The 24401-nt window shown below is 50.0% G+C and overlaps 1 protein-coding gene across 1 annotated transcript in view; it reads right to left on the bottom strand.

The window, feature by feature from the left end:
* Positions 1 to 20007: 20007 nt before the first annotated feature.
* Positions 20008 to 24401, bottom strand: part of KCNJ5 (potassium inwardly rectifying channel subfamily J member 5) — a 29842-nt gene continuing 25448 nt past the window's right edge. The window contains exon 3 of the mRNA XM_070623419.1: positions 20008 to 24367. Within this exon, the coding sequence (XP_070479520.1) occupies positions 24045 to 24367 (323 nt within the window). The 3' untranslated portion in view covers positions 20008 to 24044. The remainder of the gene's footprint in view (positions 24368 to 24401) is intronic.

Here is a 24401-nt window from a genome sequence, read left to right as displayed (position 1 = left end):
CCGGCCTTCCATGGGGTTCCTAAAGAGGAACCCCCATCATTCCTATCTCCACCACCCAAGAGGGTCCAGGGGGCCAGACCCAGGGCTGGGGACCCCTCACGAGGGGCGTCTCGGGAGGCTGCCTGACCAGTGACCCCGGCGAGTGGGTCCCATCAGGGGAGCACTGACCTCCCGTGGCAGGGCGTTAGCACTGTGCCGAGTCTTCAGTCATCCCTCCAGACCTGCTCACCCTTCTCCCTGCTTGGCTCCCGAGTGCTGACCACGCGCCCTGCCTGGGGGGTCTGGCCAGTGGAAGGAGCTGCAGGTCAGAAGGCAGGAGGAGAAGAGGTGGTGGTATTGTCTGCAGAGCCGTCCTGCAGAGGCCCAGCTGCTGGCCGGTGGACTCCTCCATCCTGCTGTCTGCCCGGGTTCAGGTAACCTTTCCCTCACCTGGGCTCTGGAGGCCCAGAGACCGTGCCGTCCCTGTGGCTTCCCCTACATCCGGCCCCACATTTGCGAACGCCCCTTTCAGGCAACTCCCTCAGTCACCCTGAGTGAGGGATCATCTGTTTCCAGCTGGGACCAAGACTAATAACGGGGTGAACTTTCTCCAGGATTCTCAGGGACTTTTTGAGTCCAGTCCCTCTTATGAGTATGGCCTCAGAAGCCAGACTGTGGCATCAAATCACATCCTCATCCTCCCCAACTGTAACTCTGGGCACATCATGTCGCTTCGCTGACGCTTACTTTCCTCATGTGTGAAATGGGCACAATAACGGCACCGACTTGGCGGCTTGTTATAAGGATTAAACGAGGGGACGTAAGGGGAATGCTGGGACAGACCTGTCTCGGTGACCCTGAGCTGCAGCTCGGCTCTCCCTCCCACCTGCCACCTCTGCTCGGGGACCCCCACCGCCATCCCCTCCACAGTGAGGCGGAGCCGGCCTCTGCTGGCTTGAAGCTGGCCCTCGGTCTCCCGGCACATGTGCGGGAGCTCAGGTTCAGGCCGGCAGCTGGCAGCTCTGTGCCTGGGCCCTGATGGATAAATGAACGTTAATCATTAATATAACTTCTTTCCAGAGAATCGTAAGATTTTATAGCTGGCTGCAGCCATGGAGAGTCCTTAGAGCCCACGCTTTACAACCGTGGAACTGGGACGGGAGCCTTCCCCAAAGTCACGTGACGACTTCCTGACGGCTCCCCCCGCCCTGCACCCTTCCCAAACCCAGGACAAATGACCCGCAGAGTGCGTTTGAAAAGCACCTCCACGGGGTGTGAGTACAGCCCAGCCCCGCCACTTCACTTGGGTGGATGGACACGAGGAAAACTGAAATAGGAATAAACTGACCTAACAATAAAAATAATCATTATTACCCCAGTGTAGCCACCACCACTTCTGTTTATACCCTGCACTTCTTTTTAACCCCTTAACCACAGGCCCTAACAGCAAATAAGGAGAAGCCAATTACCCCCACTTTCTACAGACAGGCTCTCCCCAGGGGTGAGCTCAGATACGCTCAAGTTTCATACCGTGGGATCTGGAAGGTAGGGCCAGGACTGGTGGGAGACCCGGAGCCCTGGGGAGATACCTCGGAAGGGACAGGGCCCCAGATGTCGCTGCCCAGCTGGAGAGAAGCCCAGCACAACTTGGGCCCTAATGAAGATCAGAGGAGACCGCGTGGACTTGTCTTTGACAGTCACCGCAGGAGGACTCTGTTCTCATGGAAGTCAGTGGGTCCCCGGGTTCTGTACCTGGATTCCCAGCCTCTGCATGACTCAGTGGCAGGACCCTCAAGGTTTGGGTGACCTGTTCCCAGCTCTGGGGACGGGGCAGGGCTGGGGATGTACAAGCCTGATAGCTCCAAGGGGATGGCCAGCCCTCCCCTCAATCCTGGGTGGCTGGGAGGCAGAAAGGTCTTTTCTTAAGAAACAGCTTGGAGGGCTGGCGCGGTGGCACAGTGGTTAAGTTCGCACGTTCTGCTTCTCAGCGGCTCGGGGTTCGCGCGTGGTTCGGATCCCAGGTGTGGACATGGCACCGCTTGGCACACCATGCTGTGGTAGGTGTCCCACATATAAAGTAGAGGAAGATGGCACGGATGTTAGCTCAGGGCCAGGCTTCCTCAGGAAAAAAGAAGAGGACTGGCAGTAGTTAGCTCAGGGCTAATCTTCCTCAAAAAAAAAAAGAAAGAAAGAAACAGCTTGGGCTTTTGCAAGGAAGGAAAAGTTCATGGCTGGGGTGTTGAGCAAGAGGAAGAAGCTATGCAGCAGACAGACACGGTGGGCAGGGGACAGAACATGGATCTGCATCCGTCCCTGAGCCCAGTCTCTGTCACAGTGCTTGACTTCCTGAACAGATGATGCCCCGAGCAGCAGTCCTGGACTCCAGGAAGTCTTTTTCCAAAGCTGATAATGAAGATGACGCACTTGGAAGCTTTGTGGCTCTGAGGAGGGGTAGGGCACATGGGGACATTCATCCATTTCCAAAACATATAGAGTGTCTCTTGTGTCCTGGGGTCCAGACACAGGGCGGGGGCTGAAGAGGCAGCAGGAGCCAGGTGCGCCCCTGCAAGCCTGGTCCCTGGGCTTGGGACTGCCCGGCGGCCCAGGCGCTGCCTGAAGGCACTGCTCCTCTCCCCACAACCCAAGGTCTGGGGGCCCTGCTTGCCAGGCTGATGGAGGCCGCGTATTGTGGTGACAAGAAGGGGAGGACGAGCACCCATTATTTGCTGTCTCTGTCTCCACTCTCCTTTGCTCTGATGACCTTGAAAAGCCTTTTGTTCCTCCTGTCCCAGTTTGGTTTCCATGGGAACTGGAGTGGCAGCGTCATCACTCTGCTGAGGTGAAACGCCCCAGGATGCCACGAATACCCAGGGGAGAATTATCAGAGAAGAATAAATCACCTAAGAAATTACCCTGCGGGCGCTTCCTCATGTTCTGCCTCCATTTTCTCTTACGTTTCAGATGTTTAGTTTTGTGTCCCTGGGTTCACTGAGGCCTCAGGGAGTAGGCACTCTCTTCCATTTCATCTGGATCTTTGACCCTTAGCAACTGCCCTGTGCCCAGCCCAGCCGGTGTGTGATCAGGACTTACTGGGTGAATTCATGGCGAGGGCGGTGAGCAAATGAAGAAATTTGATGTTCTCTCAATAAATCCAGGTAACAACATAGGGCTGTTTGAGTTCTGGCCTCTCTCCAAATTTGCCGTCTGACAGAGCAACTTCATGGCAGGTCATGAACTGCTGTAGATATATTTTATTTGAACTTCTCAAAAACGCTTCTGGTACATTTAAGAGTGGTCACTTACAGCCCTCTGACTGACAGCCATTGAACTTTCTGGAATGGGCTGTGGGCGGATGAGCAGTCTCCTAACTTTAGTTCTTACAGAGCTGTTGAGAGTGTGGGCTCTGGAGCCAGCGAGTCTGCCTGGGTTCCAGTCCTCGCTCTGCCACTCAGGAGCTGCGTGGACCTGGGCAGGGCTCTAGCCTCTCTGAGTCTCAGTGTCCGCATCCACAGAATGGGATGATACAAGCTTCTGTCTCACAGATTTGCTGAGTATCAAACAAATGAATACGTGGAAAGTGCTCAGAACAGTACTGCCCATAGTCAGTCCTAGACATCTTATTATTAACATTATTAGCCTATTTTATTCATTCTGAGATACATTTTTTTCTCATTTTGACATCTCTGAATTCTGGAGATTTTTTCTGTCTTTTTGGTATGTAAAATATGGTGTGCCTTACAATGGTTGTGTTTTAGATTCAAGTAAATTCATTATTACTGTTGTTGTTATTATCCCATCTCAAGCACAGCATCTGGTCAGTAACAAGGACTCCCTGTACTTTTGGAAAGACTCAATTCTCCCCCTCCCAGGCATCTCTCTGGGCCTTCCCTTCCTGGAGTCATGGTGATTAAAGGTATGCCTTTGTGACCATCAGTGTGGGCTCAGCGATGAGCAGAATGAAAGTGTGACCCAGCAGACACGCGGCCACTGCCCCTTGACATGTGATCCTCTCGATTCCTGCTCCTCAGCCATCAGGCCAGATGTTGCAGCTGGCTCTTCAGTGTTGGGTAGGTAGGTAGTTTGTCTCATTTTGCATCGTTCTGACAATCAGAGGGAGTTTTGTGTCTGTCTTAGTCAGAGTTCTCCAGAGAAACAGAGCCAACAGGACATGTATTATATACGTAAACATATATATAAAGATTTACTTTAAGGAACTGGCTCATGCAGTTATGTGTCTGGCACGTCCAAAATCTGCAGAGTAGGCTGGCAGGCTGGAGACCCAGGAAGGAGCTAATGTTGCAGTTCAAGTCTGAAGGGTGTTGGCACTGCTGCAGAATCCCCTCTTCCATGTGGGAGGTCAGTCTTTTGTTCTAGTCAGGCCTTCAGCTGATTAAATGAGGCCCACCCCCATTATGGAGGGCAATCTGCTTTACTCAAAGTCCACTGATTTAAATGTTAATTTCATCAAAAACACCCTCACAGAAGCATCCAGAATAATGTCTGACTAAATATCTGGGAAGCTTGGCCCAACCAGGCCGACACACAAATTCACCATCACAGTGACTCACGGGGAAGCTTCCTGGGATCAAGGTGTTGCATTTGTTGACGACCATCCTCACCTTGGGGAGCCCACTCCTCCTCCCGGGAAATGCTGCCGAGCTTGGCTAGACTTTACAAAGGTATCTTCTGTGTCCCCACAACAACCCACAGGATAGGCAGGAAGATCTTCATTTTTCAAATGAAGGAACAAAAATCAGAGTTTAAATGATTTATTAATAGACAACTCTGGGATGCATTATTCAAATCCAGGTTTATCTGTCTTTAGCTCTTGCTTGTCAAGGATAATAATTATTAGTGTTTCTTTCATTTCATTATTATATTTAACACTACTGCTTACCATATTTCAGGCACTGCTCAAAGCACTTTACATATATTCACTTTCCCGATTGACTCCGTATCGTAACCATCCTCGAGAATTCTGCAGACAGATGTGATAAGCAGTGATCGAAGGTGTGAAATGCCTGCAGTCGATGTTGCCTGGGCACTGACACCCCGGAGGGCTCTGTGCTGCCTGGGGCTTGTTATCTCTCTCCCACCTGCCAATCTTCTTCCCTGCTATTTTTACTGAGCAACTGACTAATGCCTGCTCAGGGCGTACATGCCTACTCCATGGTGTTCACACCTCATTAGTTCTTAGCACCTTCTAATGGCTTCTGCGATAAGCTCCTATCTTAGTTTGACACCTTTGATGAGGAAAGGAGAACATATACAGGAACCAGGGATGCTGTCAACACCCCGACTCTCCCAGGTCCACCATCCTGCGCTCCTGTTTGGCACCTTTCCCTAATTGCCAGTCCTGCCATCGTCCTGAGAAATGAGGATCTTGTTAGCAAGACCTCTGTCTGTCTCAGAGCATTCATTCAATGCTGATGTGCACAAGGAAGCTGTAAGGTCTTTCTCCATACCCTGACTTCTGTATAGAGATATTTTTGCAGTAAAACCCCATTTATCCTTCATGTCAGGCCAGAGCTTGGTGTTGAAGGAGTCACAGGGACAGAAGGGAAATGCTACCTTGATCGACAGGCCAGTTGGTAGATGAGATCTTCAGCACATCTAGAGGACTGGCGTCATTATCGGTGTCAGCGATGAGTGCTACAAAGACCACAGACATTCAGTGGGACAGGGAGCACCGAGGCTTGGGTTGGGGGAGAAGAAAAAAGGAGTGGTGACTTCATCTGGGCAATGAAGGATGAACAGGATTTTACAGGGGCAAAGAGAAGGGAAAAGGAAGACAATGGGGAAAACCAGGGAAGAGCAAAATATCCCAACCAGAGGGGCTCTCCACTGTGGTGTGGCCAGTGTTCATCTTATCCTCCCCCTCCCATTTTCTCTGGGGCATCTTCACTGTTGGGCATCTTCTGCTTTCTCCTCTGTAGCTGATATTCCCTAATAGCATCTAAACATGCTAAGTCTCTAGCATCTTAAACAGCAGCACACAATCAAAACTCTAACACCATCTTCCCCCACCTCATTTTTCTCCAGACAGCTGCTACCCTAGTTCTTTCCTCTGCTTCAGATCCAGGCTTCCAGAAGGAGTTGTATACCATTCATCTCCATTTTCTCACCTCACACACCCTCTTAGTGTTCTCCGTGCTCACACTCCCCTGAAACTGGTCTTGCTAAGAAACACTTACTAGTCCTCAGCACACTACCTCTTAGCAGCATATGACAACATTCACCACTCTCCGCTCCGGAAGTCTTCTTTCCTTTCTTCTCAATGACCCCAGACAGGTTCTGCTGGTGTGTCTCCTACTTTTCTGACTGTTCTATTCAGGCTCCTTTCCCAACTCACCGTTTCTCTTGGATATATCACAGGTGCTTCACATCTAACATGTGAAAAGTGAGACTTACTCTTTTTCTGAGCCTGATCATTCTCCAGTATTTTCTGTCTTAGTAAATGTCATCACTATTCATCCATGCTCAAGCCCCAAATGAGGGAGTCAACCATCTCTCATCCTACTCTGTCCACTTCTCTCATTCCTCACCAGGTCCTGTCAACTTTACCTCTTAAATATTGCCTGAAGCCACCCACTTCTTTTTATGTTGTGATGGTTAGTTTTATGTGTCAGCCTGATCGCCACACAGGGTGCTCAGATTAAACATTATTTCTGGGTGTGAATTAGCATTGGAATTAGTGGATTTAATAAAGTAGATGTCCTTCCCCAGTGTGGGTGGGCATCATCCAATCCATTGAAGGCCTGGATAGAATGAAAGGCGGGGGAAGGAGGAATTCGCCTGTTTTTCCTGCCTCACTGCTGAGCTGGGATGTCTCATGTCATCCACTCCTGCTTGGGGACCAGGGTTTATACCATCAGCTTCTCTGGTTCTCAAGCCTTGAGACTTGAACTGAAGTACACGACTGGCTTTCTTGGGTCTCCAGCTTACAGATGGCGGATGGTGAGACTTCTCAGCGATCATAATTGTGTGAGCCAATTCCTCATGATAAACAAATAAGTAAATAAATAAATACTCTGCTACTGGTTCTTTCTCTGGAGAACCCCGACTAATACGTACGTTAGTTCTGACTGTGGTTCTGGAGGAACAGAATTTTAAGGATAAGTTCTATAAATTGGTTCTGGGGTTTCTGGAATTGACTTTCCAATCTGATTAGATTTAAAGATGCTAATGACTCTATTTCCAGTAGTAATGAGTGTGCTGATAATCCATGACTTGAACCGTTTACAGAGATATGCAAAATATCTACATTGGATGCTCCTAACCAGCTACTTATAAGAAGCAAGCTGCTGGGTGACTGTGTGTATGATACTTTCGAACATTTTTGGAAAACTAACCAGTATAATGATGTTGATTGGTTGCTCCTAACGTCACTGGACAAAGTGATAAAAAAAAAAAGAATGAGCTCAGGGATTTGAATTCCTAGTTGAAGTGCCATGTAAATGACTTGAGAGCTTCTGTGTGTACTCTGATGAGATGCTCATCTGCTGTAGGTGCAGGGCTGAGAGGACTGAAAATCAAATGCAGGATCTCATCTTTTGAGGAGCTGACTTAGAATGCAAGTCTAATTCCCAGCCTTTTAGGGTGTCTACTGTTAAAGTGAGGGCACTGGTTGGAAAAGAATGGGATCCTATAAGCTGGAATGGGAAGGTGTGGGCGGACCCTGATGAAGCTGGGGCCACTAAGCCCCTAAATTCTGTAGAGTCTTCTTCACCGGTGACTCTGGTGAGACGCTGTAGAGTCTTCTTCACCCTACCCCCAGCAGAATTGACTTCCCCACCACCAGCAAAAGTGGCCTACCCAACCGCAGGGGCAGTGGCCTCCCTACACCCAGGGGCAGTGACATCCCCACCCAGAATGGTATCAGCCTTTCCACCGCCTTCTCAAGGGATTAACCCTGCATTGCCTGAGGAAACTGCACTGGTCTCCCTTGAGGCTGTTGCATGCAAGACAATGCTGATTCTCCTCAGGAGCCGCCCCCACCAACCCTCTTTGCTTCTAGACCTACAATTAGACTCTAGTCCCAGCGGGCCCCTAAAGGTGAGGTACAAAGTGTGACCCATGAGGAGGTGGGTTATACTCCAAAAGAGCTACTTCAGTTTTTAAATTTGTACAGACTGAAGCCCAGGGAACATGTGTGGGAGTGGATACTGAATGTGTGGAACAATGGTGGAAGTAACATAAAGTTAGATTAGGCCAAAATTATTGATATGGGCTCACTGAGGGGAGATTCTGCATTTAATGTTCTAGCTCAGGGGCTTAGAAAGGGCTCTAGCAGTTTTTTGGTTGGTTAGGTAAAACAGGGACCAAAAAGTGGCCCACCGTGAGGAAAACGGATATATCAGGCATGCCTTGGTTTAATGTACAAGAAGGGATACAAAGGCTCAGGGAGATTAGGATCTGAGAGGAGATTTGTCATTTAAGACCCGCTCACCCACCCTGAGAGGCTCCAGAAAACATGCCTTTCACCCTGACTGTGAGGAACAGACTTGTGAGGGAGCCCCCATCCTTGAAGAGCTCTGTGGCTGCTCTTCTCTGTAGGCCAGACCTCACAGGGGGGACTGCAGTCACTGACTGGGGGAAGCTAAATGCAACGGGAATAATTGGATCCCAGAGTGGCAGGGGCCAAGTGGAGGCAACTGCCAAAGGGAAGACGGCCTGGCCACCATAATGGACAGCAGAGTCAGAGCAGTGATCAGAACAGTCTGACCTGTGCAGGGCTGCAGCGCCGGCCAGCTAATCATGGTGTTCCTAGAAGTAAAACAAATAGGAAGCCTACTAAGTTCTTACTTGATCTGTTTAAGAAGAAACGTTCCAAATCAAGTGAATAAAAGCCGAACCCGATCATAAAAACAAAGAGTCATGGCCCCTCCATCAATTCCCAGACTTGAGCCAATTTACAAACCCAGAACCCCTTGAATGAAGGGGAGGTCAGATCCCCTTGAGGAAGGATTCTGGTACGTTACTGGGAATTTATACCGTTCATTTTCCTCCCAGGCTTCTCCAAACAGACTTACAGCCTTTTATCAGGGTAACTGTGCATTGGGAAAAGAAAATAGTCAGAACTTTCAGGGACTACTGAAAACTGGTTCTGAACTGACTTTAATTGCAGGAGACTCAAAACATCGCTATGGCCCACCAGTCAGAGAAGGGCTTATGGAGGTCAGGTGAGCAGTGGATTTTAGCTCAGGTCCATCTCACAGTGGGTCCAGTGAGTCCTGTCGTTATTTCCTCAGTTCCAGAAAGCATAATTGGAATAGACATACTCAGCAACTGACAGAATCCCCGTGTTGGTTCCCTGACCTGGGGAGTGAGGGTTATTATGGTAGGAATGGCCAAAAGGAAGCCATTAGAACTGCCTCTATTTAGGAAAATAATAAACCAAAAGTGATACCACATTCTTGGAGAGACTGCAGAGATTAGTGCCACCACCAAGGACTCAAAAGATGCAGAGGTGCTGATTCCCACCATGTCCCCATTCAACTCTCCTATGTGGCCTATACATGCAGAAGACAGGTGGACCTTGGAGAATGACAATAGATTATATCATAAGCTTAATAAGGTAGTGCCTCCAATTGCAGCTGCTATGGTAGACATGGTTTTGTTGCTTGAGCAAATTTACATATCTCCTGGTACCTGGTATGCAGCTATTGATGCCGCAAATGCCTTTCTCCCCATACTTGCCTGTGAGGCCCACCAGAAGCAGTTTGCTTTTGACTGGCAAGACCAGCACGACACCTTCACTGTCCTACTTCAGGGGTAAGGCAACTCTCCAGTTCTATATCAGAATTTAGTTGCAGGGATCTCGATCACCTTTCCCTTCCATAAGATATCACGCTAGTCTGTTACATTGATCACATTATGCTGATTGGACCTAGTGAGCAAGAGTAGCAACTCCTCTAGACATATTGGTAAAATATTCGTGTTGCAGAGGGTAAGAAAAAATCCAACTAAAATTCAGGGGCCTTCTACCTCAGTGAAGTTTTTAGAGATCCACTGGTATGGAGATGGCAAGATACCCCTTCTAAGGTGAAGAATGAGCTATTGCATGTGACTCCTCCTACAGCCAAGAAAGGCACAATGCTTAGTGCCTATCTTTGGATTTGGAGGAAGATGTTCCTCATTTGGGTGTGTTACTCTGACCCATTTACCAAGTGACACAAAAAGCTGCTAGTTTTGAGTGGGGCCCCAAACAAGAGAAGGCTCTGCAATAGACCCAGGTTGCTGTGCAAGCAGCTCTGCCACTGTGGGCATATGATCCATCAGATCAATGGTACTTAAAGTTTCAGAGGCAGAGAGGGATGCTATTTGGAGTCTTTGGCAGTCTCCTATAGTTGAATCATGGTGGGACCCACTGGAACTTTGGAGCAAAGCCCTGCCATTCTCTGCAGATAACTACTCTCATTTTGAAAAACATCTCTTGTCCTGCTCCTGGTCTTAGTGGGGACAGAAATCTCAACCGTGGGTCACCAAGTTATCATGCGACCTGGCTGCTCATGAACAGGGTGTTATCTGAGCCACCAAGTCATAAAATTGGGCATGCACATCAACATTCCATCATCAAGTGGAAGTGGTCTATATGAGACGGGGCTGGAGCAGGCCCTGAAGATGCAAGAAAGTAACATGAAGAAGTGGCTGAAATGCCCATGGTCCCTACTCCTGCTACACTGCCTTCTCTCTCCCAGCCTATACCTGCAGGCTCATGATGAGTTCCCTGTGATCAGTTGACAGAGGAAGAGAAGACTTGGGCTTGGTTCTGTATAATATGAAGACACCACTCAAAAGTGGACAGCTGCAGCATCAGAGCCCCTCTCTAGGACATCCCTGAAGGTGGATGGTGAGGGAAGTCATCCCAGTGGGCGGAACTTCAGGCAGTGCACCTGGTTGTTCACTTTGCTTGGAAGGAGAAATGGCCAGATGTGAGATAATATTCTGATTCATGGGCTGTAGCCAATGGTTTGGCTGGATGATCAGGACTTGGAAGGAACATGATTGGAAAATAGTGACAAAGAAATCTGGGGAAAAAGTTTATCGATAAACCACGCTGAAGGGACAAAAAAAGGTGAAGATATTTCCATGTGAATGATCACCAAAGGGTAACCTCAGCAGAGGAGGATTTCAAAAATCAGTGGATAAGTTGTCCTGTTCTGTGGATACCAGTCAGCCTCTTCCCCCAGCCACTCTTGTCGTTGCTCGATGTCCATTGACAATGAGCCTTGTCAATGCTCATGAACAAAGTGGCCATGGTGGCAGGGATGGGGATTATGTATAAACTCAGCAGAATGGACTTCTGTTCACCAAGGCTGACCTGGCTACAGCCACCACTGAGTGCCCAGTCTGCCAAAGACCAACACTGAGTCCCCACTATGACACCATTCTCTTGGTGGTCAATCAGCTACCGGGTGGCAGGTTGACTACATTGGAGTACTTCCTTCGTGAAAGAGGCAACATTTTGTTCTTACTGGAATACACACTCTGGATATGGATTTGTCTTCCCTGAACATAATGCTCCTATTAAAACCATCATCCGTGGATTTTAGAATGCTTGATTCACATCATGATACTGCACACAGCATTGCTTCTGATCAAGGAAAGAACTTCACAGCAAAAGAAGTGCAGAGATGGGCCCATGCTTGTGGAATTCACTGGTTTTACCATTTTCCCCACTATCTTGAAGCAGCTAGCTTGAGAGAATGGTAGAATGGCCTTTTGAAGACTCAGAGTACCAACTAGGTGGCAATATCTCGCAGGGCTAGGGCAAGGTTTTCCAGATGGCTGTGTATGCTCTGGCTCAGTGTCCAATCTATGGTGCTGTTTCTCTCATAGCCGGGATTCACGGGTCCAGGAATCAAAGGGTGGAAATGAGAGGGGTACCATTCACTATTACCCCTAGTGACTCAACATCAGTGGCCGCGATCAGTTCAAAGAGTCCAGGACCCCAGTGCTGCTGCAGGCCCCTGCACAATCTCCCCATCTCCCCTGACCCAAAAGCAGCACTGCTCTCAGGGCCAGGCTGCCATGTTGCTCCTGCACATCCCCTTTTGGGCCAGAGCTTAGTTCCCACTTCTGTGGCCACACCTTGTGCAGATGCCAGCTGGGCTGCCCTGTCTGTCTGGTAGGGCAGGGAGCCCCTCCCCTCCATGGTCGACAGATGATGGCAGCTAGCAGGCAAGAAGATCAGAGGGACCTGGTGAAGCTCTGAGCATGGCTGGCGTGTCAATGATTTCTGACATGTGACAGCTGAGCCCATCCCTGTCATCTGTCCTCCTGTGTACAGGAGTAATAGGGCAGCTGAACCTTGTTAGCCAAGATGGGCCTGCTGCCCAGCTACCCTGCACACAGGGCGTGTGTGTGAAGTGTGACTGGGTTTTGTCTCAAATACCTACTGTAAAACCCTGAGCCAGTACCTCGTATATTGCTCGGCACAGAACAGACCAGGGTTACGGAACGTGCTCAGTAAATCGCTGTGGAGGAAGAGAGTGAATGAAAGCTGGAGGGAAGCTGTAGAGGAGGAGGAGGAGGAAGCATCCTGGGAGAGCCTGGGAGGCCCTCGCAGCCAGGGAGGGGCCTTCTCAGAGGAACAGCCACAAGAACAATGCTGTCAGGCGCAGGAGAAGATATCTAACTAGCTTGGCCTGAGAGGCTGTTTGAAGGCCAGCAATTAGGTGGAAAACACTGGAATGATGGAAAGAAAGAGGAGACAAGAGGAACTGAGGGAATGATACAGAGACACCACTTTGAATGAGGCCCTTCCCGTGAAACCTCATTGGATTCTGTGACATTCCATGAGGTAGTTATGGCTGGTCTACAGCAGAGAAAGAGTCTCAGAGGTTGAATCTGGGTCTGACTGAAAAGTCTTTTCTCTTTCCAAGACAATGTGGACACCCAGAGTTCAGAGGAAGACACGCCCTGCATTAGCACTTCCTGCTCCTCACCTGTGTGATATTTGAAGATACTGATGACACGTTAATGCAACCATAGGATGTTAACATTTGTGTGTGGTTTTCTATTTATAACTCTAATTGTAACTTAGTCAGTAAGGCGATGGTTATTATAATCAACTGCAAGGTCAGTATGAAAAAAGTGAGCTAAAGAATTATGAGTTAATGATCGCTGTGGATCTTGCAGGGGTGTGTGAGGTCTCTTGGGTATCTGTGTTGTAAATGTGTGAGTGAATTGGACCGTCAATTGGACGTTGTTATAAAATTTGGCTGAAGGATTTTGCTACAGAAACTTAAAGCACAGCTGCCCTGAGAATGGAATTGTCACGATGGATGGACGCCCTGGAGGTGAAAGGCCCTAATTCCTGAGGCACCAAGACCGTCCTTAGGTGGATAAAATGAAGACCGTGGAACCATTTGGGACGGCCCATGGAAACTGCAGCTGAGGCTGCTCCTGGATTATCCTCCAGAATAAACTCTTCTAGGCACAGTGAAAATAAACTAAAGGGGAGGGTGTGTGGTGAGGGGCAGGAAGGCAGGAACCAAATTTCATATTAACTGTTGAGAACTCAAGCTCTCTGCCCCCGGCTCTTGGCTTCAGTTTTCCTCCCTGGGATCGCACAGTGCAAAGGAAGCCATTCTTTCACTCGACGCCCTTTCTGCTCACCAGCTATTTCAGAGGATTGAACTGTCTTTTCTCCAGTTGATATGAAAATACAAATCTGAAGGAGAATATGGAAATTCATTCTACTAAGCTAGCTACATGTCAGACATCATGATGGAAAACAATGAGAGGACGCCAAATTTAAAAGGATGCTTCACAAAGGAAAGAAGGCTTTTAAATGGGCAGGGGAAAGCAAGAGAAATTGCACAGCTACAATGTAAAAAGAACTAACTAGGAGAGAGATTCAGACCAAGCTAGATCATGTGACATGTGAGAAAGAAAGAAAAACAGGCCGTATTCAGAGGGGAGAGAAGAGGGAATCAGAGGGAAACCCAGGGCTTCTCTTGTTTGAAGGTGGCTTCTCTTGTTTGAAGGTGGCTTCTCTTGTTGGGCCCTTCTCGGACGTGGGGGTGCTGGGGAGCTGGAGGGCGCCGTGGTGGGAACTGTGAGTGATGCGCTCTGCTCCGGGGCTGGGTCACCGAGTGCTGCCTCACGTTACCTGGTCCTGCTATGTTTTCACCTCATGACTCCCGTGGGCTCCTTGCTCAGCATCTCCTCAGAATCCCAGGGCTTCCAGAAGCAGTCGCCGTGCTTGTCTCTGAAGTTAGCATCTCGGGGAGTGCTGAAGGCATTGAGACTCCTTGGCTAGTTCCTTTGCAGCCTCCTCCTTTCCAGACCGTCCCTTAAATGAAGGAGTTCCTCAAGGATCAGTCCTACACCTTTCCAGCCCTACCTTCTTCAAGGACTATCTCGTCCGTGAACTCAGCTCCATTTGTATGCTGAAGACTCTTAGAACTTAGAACTCTTGCTGCTCTATCCTCTGAGCTGCAGACTTACATATTCAAATGGCTACTTCTGAGTGTCCTCACACAGACCTGAAATGCAGACATGCAAATGCAGGGGTTGGGTCTGAAGCCAAACTCATACCAGTCTCTCCCTCCCGCTCACCTCCAAAATCAGATTCTACTCCAGGCTCAGGGAATGACCCAGCCTGCTGTTTGGTTCTGCAAGCCAGAGGCCTGGGTGTCCTCCCTAACACTCTCCTCGCCACAGGATCCCATCGTTCTGTCAATTATTCCTCTCGTACTTTCTCAAATCCACTTACATTTCTTCATCTCCACTGCTGCCTTCTTAGTCCAAGTTACTATCATTTTTCACCCAACTAGCCTCCTAATGCATCCTCTTGCCTCTTTCAATTCATTCTCTACTCTTAATTTTTCCAAAAATGCAAATCTTTCAGTGGCATTCATTAATCTTAAGGTAGCAATCAAAATCTGCCCTGCCACAGAAGACTTGGTGCCGCCCAGGACTGGCTGCCCCCCAGCCCATCGCCAAGCACCTTCCCTTCTGCCCCTGCCCCATGTCCCAGCCCCTCCGCCTTCCTTTTAGATCCCGCAGGGCATCAGCCCCCTCACCAGTCTGAGTCTTTCTCAAAGCAATGCCCACACCTGCAGGGCTCTTCTCCACCCTGACTCCTCCTGACTAAGCCCTTCTCGAGCTTCGGATCTCAGCTCAAGTGCCACTTCTACAGACCAGGGAAAATCCCCTGTTATATGTTTTTATGCTTTCATTGGACCATATACCTCTCAGTCAAAAGTGTAAGTCTACACTATGTGTGAATTTACTAGATTAAAGCCTGCCTCCCCTCTAGAATATAAGCCCATCAAAGATGAGAGCGGAGTCCCTTCCGTCCACTGGTGGAACTCCAATCCCAAGCCCAGTGCCAGGTCCATAGCGTGCTTCCCATCCCTGCAGGGCCACTCCATTGAGGTTTGCTTGATGATGGGTATGCGGGTGAGAGGGCGGGACTGCAGGTTCTGCAGAATTTCCCGCTGTGGGCCATGAGTTTCCAGTTGGGAGAGGCCAGCTCCCTCTGACTGCCTGCAGCAATGTGGATGAGAGTGGGCTATGGGACGGCCTGCCGGGCAGCAGGGGCGGGCAGGACAGCCAGAGTTTTTCCAGGTCCACGGTGATTGGCTATGATTCCCTTTTCTTACTTAGAGCATGGAAAAAATCCTGGGAACTGTGTTCACAACTGTAACATAAGAAAAAGGATGCATCGATGCAATCCATGCCTATGTTTTAGCCAGGAGGAATTCAGTAAAATCCTCACGATGATCAGAATCGTTCTCTGCGTACTGTGACCTCTGTACACTTCACAGATGGTGAACGGCTGACGGTTCAGAGTTAAGTGTCGCTGGTCGACAAGTTCTCCATCGATTACAGTGAAGAGTATAAACATGGTCTGAAAGTGGTAGGCATGGAGGGTTTGAAGGGTTTGCCTGGAATTGGCATCATCTTTTAATGGCACATTTTACATGTGTAAATCATCAATGCTGATCTGAGGGCAAATCATTGATTTTATAGACAAAACCTGCATTTTGAATCTTTCAAAAATTTTTCATGAATATATCCATATATTTTTACCTGGGCATTTGTAACAAACAACATGGGCATCTCTCTATGTCTATAAAACAGACTAAGACGATTGGTCCACGAGACAACTCAGAATAATCAGTCTGCAATGCTCCATCCAACTTGGCTGTGGGCTCCCGAAGGGCAGAGACCCTGTCTTATTCAATTCTGTTTCCCCTGCTCCTGGCAGGATGCTCAGAACAAGAAGGTGCTTATTAAACGTTTGCTGCATAAGTGAGCGGATGACTACCACTGAAGTCTAGCCTAAAGGATGGCCTGGAAAGACTTCTGGGGACTTGTAAAGAACCATCTCCCAAACGGAACCTCTCCACCCTGAAAAGGTTTTTGTTCTTATGTTTTTTAAAAACAATCTATTTTCATATGCAGAGGAGGAAGGAACAGTACGTTTCACCTGGTTGAGGGCTCACATCCCCGGAGGAGCTGTAGAGGGAAACGTTAGCGAGCAATGAGGCGTCTGCAGTGGGAGGTAGGCGGGGAGGGAGGGCAGAGTACAGGCCATCTGAGGGGTCTATGACTGAAATTGGGAAGAGAGATCAAGAAGGGGAAAGGCGGTGGGAAGCGGAGTGAGAGCTGGATTTCTCTGAGTGTCACACAAAGCAACCCCAGTTTCGAGATGCTATACGTGTCATGCAAATGAGCGCTACCTGACAGAACGAAATTTCCTTTTTCAAGTGAAAACTCTAAAGGCTTTGAAAAGAGACTGTTTTCTCTTTCACTTGCTGCGGGGAAGTGTTGCAATGAGAAGAGCTGCTGTCTATCTGGAAGGAAGTGGGCTGAGCTGTCAAGGTCAGCGCTATGCAGCGGGGAAGGTTTCTCCATCTTCTGAAGCAGACTGAGTGCAGCTTGACAACCAGTGTTGGCGGCTCAGTGAGGCCCATCCCCAGGCACAGATGGGGAGGGCAGCAAGCAGACACGGGGTGTGGTTTGTGGCACTTAGAAAGGTCCTTGCACAATCGGATCAGCGTCAGACATGTATGGGATGTGCATTAATACTTGGAATGAATTTGTTCAGAATGGCTCAGAAAGACTCCTGAGGCTACAACTTGGAAATGTTTATGAAGAAGTATTTAAAATTTTCTATGGCTTTTAGACATAAGAGGCCAAGGCTGGGACAGCCAGACTCAGCAGCTCAGAAAGTATCCCAATGTGGCTGGTAACCTGTGAGCCCCTGGGGAATGAAAGGGCCGTGCATCTGAGCCCACACCATCTCGAAGTAGAATCACATGGGGTCACCCCTCTGATAAAACCCTGTGCATTGCTTTCCACTGTACTTGGAATAAAATCCACCCTCACAGCCGTGTCTCCCAATCAGGCAGCGTTTGAACTCCTCTACACGCCCCTGCACCCAGCTGTGCAGCCTTCCTGATCTTTCTCCCAGCTTCTTCCACCTCAGGACTTTTATAGCCGTGCTGTCCCCTCTGCCCAGCATCAGTCACTGCCACCACTTTGCCTGATCAGTTCATTCCTCCTCATAGTTCAAGTTTCAGCTCCATGGTGCCTCCTGGGAGAGGAGTCCCGTGTCCTTCCTCAGGTGCACCCCTGCTCTTGACCTCAGCACCCTTCTGGTTTCCTTCACAGCCCTTCTTGCAAACTGTAATTCTTTCATTCGTTTGTGTACTTTTTCTGTCCCTCCCCCCTCTCCCCACCAGACAGTGAATTCTGTGGGGCAGAGACCATGTCAGGCTGCTGAATCCACAGTGCCTGTTCCTGCTTCTGGTTCATAGAAGGTGCTCAATACACCTTTGTTGAATGGAGGAATGTGTGGGGAAATTGAGACAATGAAAAGTCAGAGACCCTTTGGACGCTGTGCTGAGTCAGGCCATGTTTTCTGATGTGCAGTGTTTCAACCTCTAGCACAATGAGACAGCTGTTGGAAAGCTAACAGAGCTCCAGTCAGCCTGGAGGGACGGTCAGGATGGACGGCTGCTGGAACGAGGTCCAGGTTCTCCTGCTATTGTGGACCCACGGGGATTCTGGGAGACAGGTAAAGACCAACAGCTTCCCCAGAGGATCCTGTCCTTATAATGCAAGGGCCATGAGGAGCCTGAAGGTGGGGTGTGTCCACTGGGCAGAATTCTAGTCTGGTGCTTGATCTGAAGACAGTGAGGGAGTGGGCTCTACCGGTGCAATTCCTGATGGGAACGACCGGGAGACGAACAGCCACATTTCTGTCCATCAGCTGCAGCCTGCATTCAGCAATCTTCGCTCTTTCCCATCTGTCTCCGTGGACCAGACCCAGCTGGGCTCTGCCTCTGTGAGGGGAACAGATGGCGGGTGAATTCCTGAATGACCGTGACCGATCACTTCCTCAGGCTAGAAGAGAAAATGGTTACTGCCATGAAGGTTCCCATCACCCAGGGCTGACTGCCGTCTCTTCCATAAGCACATTTATTTAAGAGGCGATTTGGAATGTGACAATGACATTTGGTGTGTGTACATAAAGGGGTCCTAAATGAATGTACGTATCACCTACTTTTACTCCCAGCACCTCACCCCCTCAGCCTAGATTTCTCCACTTAGCTGTTGCCATTTGGTAGAAGAATGAAGCTCAAAGCCTATGCTAATGTGCCCAAATCCTCCTTAATTCCGTCCCTGTGAGTGAAGATATTTGCCTCAACTAACCGAGTCCAGGTTATTTTAGTAGCAGCTTCTGAGTCCAAGTGAGTAGCCCCTTAGAGAAGAAGTCAGCAGTGTTGCTGTTTCCAAACCTCCTCCCTAGACATTTATTTGCCATAAAGAAGTCAGCACGCTTTATGGCTGGCATCTAACGGGGTCTGCAGGGACGTCCAGGGAGCACGTCTCAGCTGGTCCTCTGACACACAAGCCAAGACTGGGCCTTCCGGGCCAGGGTGGGACTTCTGAGGGTAACGTTCAGATTTTTGTTTTATTAAAAATGCCTGCATAGTTCTCCTCTCCAAATTGTAATCCAAGCTTGACTGGCAAATGTGTCCTTTTAGGGGCCCCTTTGTGGACCCCTGACTTCATGTCTCCCTTCTGACACTGAGCAGTATTTGCCATGCAATCATCAGGCACACGACCAGCCACTCTCAGGCCAGGGCTGCCTGGTCTCTGCCTGTGTTGTTTATTTTACATCCCCACCAGGACGGCAATTTCCCCCTGGGAATTACCAGGTTCTTCCGCCTGTGCTGATTTAGAGGCCCTGTACCTGCTTTGGCCCAGGTCACGTGCACTGATCTGCTCATGCCTTGCTGTAGACCGAATGTTTGTGTCCCCCTGAAATTCACATGTTGAAATCTTAACCCTGAATGTGGTGGTACTGGGAGGTGATTAGGTCATGAGGGTGGAGCCCTCAGGAATGGGATTAGTGCCTTATAAAAGAGACCCCCGAGAGCTCCCTTGCCCCTTCCACCAAGAACTATGAAAATAAATGTTTGTTGTTTAAGCCACTCAGTCAGCGGTATTTTTGGGGTAGCACCCGAACAGACTAAGACATACTGGTTACCATGTGCCACTGGGCCAGACACGGGAAACACTCCCACACACATCAGGGCTGCACTGCCTTCCACAACCTAAAATATTGCTTCTCGTTCTAAATCAATGCCCTGGCGACCTGTCTTATCCTCTCAGAAAGGTTTAAGTGAGGGATGTTCAGTTAACTCCTTTTGTAAATCTGAGCTGTTCAATTCCCCTTGAGTGGACTGGAGCGGAAGAGAAGCCGGTCTGAAACCCTCTACCGCTGATGCGGTGCTCCACCCAGACTTGGGCCTTCATGTGAACAGTCCTGACATCCTTTGCCAATATTAACTCTCACAGCCTACTCCGCGCCTTCCCATCGTTCCGTAGTATCCACCATTTTGCTAATTAGTGTTATGAATGCAGACTGCCAGTTGAGGGGCTCCCTAAAGTGGACGTTTTTACAGTTACCCACTATTTAGGTAATGTAGGTTCTGAACATTTAACATTATAGGGTGTGTGAAGATTATTTGGCTACCTATTTAAGATGAGAAAGAGTTCTGCGAGGTCAAATCCGCTTTATTGGATGAATTTGCAGCAGTACAGTGGTGCTCTTTTTAATAAGAAGATTGACGAGTCCTACCCAGGGAGAAAGAGATGTGGCACAGCAGTTTAAGGAGATGTCGTTAGCAGAAACCAAGCCGAGCAGAGTAAGTGGCTTCTTTCCGAAAACAGATATTCCCTATCTAATCTCTTCTCACAGCTCATTAATTCTCGAGGAATCAGACAAAGGTGTTTCCCAATTATCCTGCCACAGGAGGACCAGCCGGTGGACGGAAGCTGAAGCTCCACAGCACAGCACACCTCACGGATCGGCCATCTGAAGAGGAGGGCTCTCCCCGGCCCCCAGCTAAGGAGACGCCCCGGAGGTGGGCGTGACACAGGATGGTGGCCCATCTGTGTTTGTTGGGAAGGCGCTTGGCACTGAGGCCCTGCTTCCTATTATCATCTGTGGACCTGAGCAAACTAGTTAATCTTTTTGAACCTTAGTTATCTCATTAGTAACGAGAGGTTACTAGGAGCTTTCAGCAGCGTCTGAGAGTTAAATGCGATCATCTCAGTGGAGGGCCTAACCCTCGGCTGGGCACACAGCACGGGCTCAGTGAACGGCGCATGTGCAGAGAGGTGGTCAGGGCACATTGTTAGAAGACAACGGGCAACTTTTTTTTCGTTTCCTGTTTTTGGCAACTTCAGTACAAAAAATTCAAGTTTCTGTGTCTCTCACCTCATACGAGACACGTGGTGGAGGCCTGCTGGAAGGCAGGGCATGGGAGAAGTAACGTGAAAGAAGGGGCCCAGCCATCATGGATCATGAGAGGGGAGGTTCTCCCCAGACAGACAAGGGCTCTTTCCCCTCCATCAAAGCCAACTACTCAACCAGGATCTCAGAGCGCAGAAGAGAAGGACAGGAAGTGGGCTCTGACTGCGCACAGGGCCATATCTGAAGGGGAGAGTCATGGGCGATGTCCATTCTACCTGGCCTGGGAACAGGGTTCTTTGGGCAATGGTGTCAACACGTATCAGGTGTCAGATTGATGGAGAGAGGAGAACTGGTCAGAATTTACCTTCTTCTGAGTTCCCTGGGGGCTTCTCCCTTACAGGGGACGTTTGTTTCCAGAGGAGAAGGACACGGACGCTAAGGCCAGAAGTTAGCTTCCAAAGCTTGCTGGGTCTGACAAGTGAGCTAAAGCTTTGGAGTTTTGGGGATGTTGAGGCCTGAGGGAAATACTGGTGGCCCCACCTTACAGCCTGGTTCAATTCCCTGTGGCCCATCAGAAGTGATGGGTGGGCTCAGAGCCAGGCAACTAAGGGCTATGACCCACAGGTGGCTTGTGTGCAGGTGCAATGTTTCTAAAGGGACCCAGTGAAGCTCTGGCCCTCAACAGACTTTACATTTCAAAAGTCCATGTTTACACAAGAACTTCCAGAAATGATTTGAAGAACTTTTCAATCTTCAGTTGGATCTACTGGTCATCAAGAAGGATTTCTTTGGGATATGAAGGGCAGTGTTCTTGCATTTGAATTTTGATGAGACAAAGCAGCTGATTAGTCACAGGGATTAGAATATGTCGGCTCTGGCCTATCAGGGAGCTTTAGAATAGGACCTTATTGACCCCTTTCTCTTCTGTAGCCTCTGCGGCTTCTGTAGTTGGCTGAGATGTGATTTGGTCCAGGTTCGGGGAGGCTACTGCAGAGTTAGAGAGCTGGAGAGTGGCTCACTTGGCCAGTTGGGAGATGCCTCAGAATCATAATGGAGGCCAATGTGAGACAGGCCCCAGGCCCCAGTCCAGCTCCAAAGCTGCCTTCCCCTGTGGTTTCCCATCCTTGCTTAGCTGCCTCACTTTGGGCTGTAACCCACAGGCACTGATCAGTTTTGACTGAGGCAGGTTTTAGATCTGGCTGGGTGTGAGGAAACAGTCCTTCTTGTAAGCTCTGGATCGAGTGGGCCTGGGATGAGCACCCACCCTAGAGTTCCAGCTGTAGCTCTTCCCACCACTGGGGCATCCAGTCTTAGTGGTGGGCTCCCGGCCTTAGATTCCTGATTGCACGCAGTTCCCCCACTGGGGTATGTAGGCTGCCTGCGTCCCTTCCCCTGAGGGCAGGATTCTCCATTGCCTCCAAGACCTGCTTCACCACAGAAGGAACCATGACTCAGTGCCGTGCCCTTGGCCAGAGGACCCTGCTGGCTCCCTGGCCCCTGAGCCCATTTCTCAAGATCCAGCCCTTGGGCCCAAGCGCAGGGTCCCCTTCCCCTGAGTGTGACAGTCTGCGAGAGGCAGTTCCCATCTCAGACTGCCTGCCTCCTCTCTCACCAGCCTCAGGACCTGGAAACCCCAGCCCAAGGGGAGCTGGCCCTGAGATCCCAGAGCAATCCCCTTCCCTCCGCCTTAACCTTCTGCCTCACTAAGTAAGGAGCAGCTCGCACTCCCAGGGAAGGTGCTTCACATCTGGGCAGGAAAATGATCCCATTTTCAAAGGCTAGTTGGGGGCTGTGAGTTGTGTGGCCTCTATAAATCTGTGGCCAGGGGAGTGTCTGAAATCTCTCTCCAGGTCCAGGTCAGCTAATCGGAAGCCTGTCTACTTCAACACATACCAGATGTGCTTCATCGACACGGCAATCTGCTCTGTCCTCTGGACTGGAAAAGAAAAGCCCTCCGAAGTTGTCCTGCTCGAGGGGCAGCTCTACTCTTTTCTCTCCTAATGTTCACCCCTCCCCGATTCTCGCGCTGATTCCCCCTGCCCCACGTTTCCGAGGTGGGAGGAGGCCACGCTTCTCCTCCCTTCCAGGGCAGCATCCCTGCTCTCTAGCCCAGCCGCCTGGTTAGACCCCTGCCGGCCAGGCTGGGGGCCCAGCGCTTCTGGTCCAGCCTGGACTTGAAAGGGAAGCTGCCTCTGCAGTCACTTCTCACTTTGCTTCACATCCCATAATTTGCCAGATAACAAAGACGTGCTGAGCCCTGAAGTCAGACATCTTGGCAAAAATTGGTGCTGATACTTATTTCAAAATTTGGGTTGCTTGTCTTCCCCTCTGCTCTTCTGCCCTCTGCCCTCCCTGTTTCAGCACCGACCAGCTCATCATGCCCTCTGACATTCAGCTTTCTCCCTGGATCGCACCACAGGCTCTCCGAGGATGTGAAAGAAAAACCACAGTGAAGGTTAGAATGACTTTGAGATTCTTGGGCCAAAAGTACCAGCAAAGCACGAGCTGGAGTGCTCTTCTTGGCAGGAGGTGCAGGGCACAGTGTGATTGGGAGTGGCCAGGAAGTGACTGAGACAACCAGATAGGTGCTCAGAGGTGCTCTGTGGCCCCAGGCCACCTTCTAAGAGTCACCCTAAGGACGTCAATTAGCCAGCAGGTCACATTTGATTTGAGGAACACAGCAAAGGGAAAACACACACTCTTCACAGAGAATGATCGAGATGGTTGAGGGCCTGTCCTCTGCAGCTCTCAAGGAGTGGGCACTGGTCTCAGATTTGAAAGAATTGCCTACATGACTCGAATCAACCTTAAGTCATGAGGTCTGTGAGCTCACCCTAGGACTGGGTTCTTGAGCTTCCAGAAAGGCAGAATCCCTCCTCCTTGAGTTCACAACAAGCCTCAGGGTGGCAGGAATGAAGGGAAGGGGGCAACAGCCCTCCCTCAGTGTCAGCCCCTGGATGGGGCTACCAGTTGGTCTGTGAGATCCAAGGAGGGAAGTGATCCCGGGCCAGTTGGCAGAGAGAGGAGTGTGTGCAAACAGAGGCCCCCCTGTAACTCTCACCATGGGGCAACCCCTTCTGGCCTGGCCCTGGGCCGGTGCTGGCAGGGGCTGGGAGGGAAGAGGCAGCATCACCATGGGCCCAGGCAAGAGGCTGCTTGCTCCGGAGGCCCTGAGCTGGGAGGCTCCAGGACTGGATGTAGTCCTTCCCCACAGAGCCTTGACAGCTCCTGGGTCCCCCAACAGCCCCTCAGCTAATTCTCCCCTCCACCCCCAGCTTGACAGCATCCATACGTGTAGAAGACAATGAGGGGAGGCTGTGGGGAGAGTGCAGCCTCACACGGAGCCCCTGATCTCCCGGGACCCACTCAGCCCCTCTGACTCATCTTCTCCATCCTGCTCAGCCTCTGCAGCCAGCTCTGCTTTAGCACAGCCCCCTGGCAGTGGGGAGCTGGGGAGGTACTGGAGGAGCCGGCCTTCCCGCTTCATTTCTGCCAGCTCCTTGGCACAGCAGCTGGGCGTGTAGGTCTCGTAGGTGTCATGAAAGGTGTTGTAGTCCACCTCATAGAAGCCCTTTTCCAAGGTGAGGACGGGCGTGAACCGGTGGCCCCAGAGCACCTCTGTGTCCATGTAGGAGCTCCGTGCTTGGCAAGTCATGCCTGGGGGAACAGAGGGCACATGTATTAGGAGCGG

Source organism: Equus przewalskii, chromosome 6 (assembly GCF_037783145.1).
Source record: "Equus przewalskii isolate Varuska chromosome 6, EquPr2, whole genome shotgun sequence".
NCBI lineage: Eukaryota > Metazoa > Chordata > Mammalia > Perissodactyla > Equidae > Equus > Equus przewalskii.
Note: the sequence above shows the minus strand (reverse complement) of the source record. Positions and strands in the feature narration are given on the sequence as shown.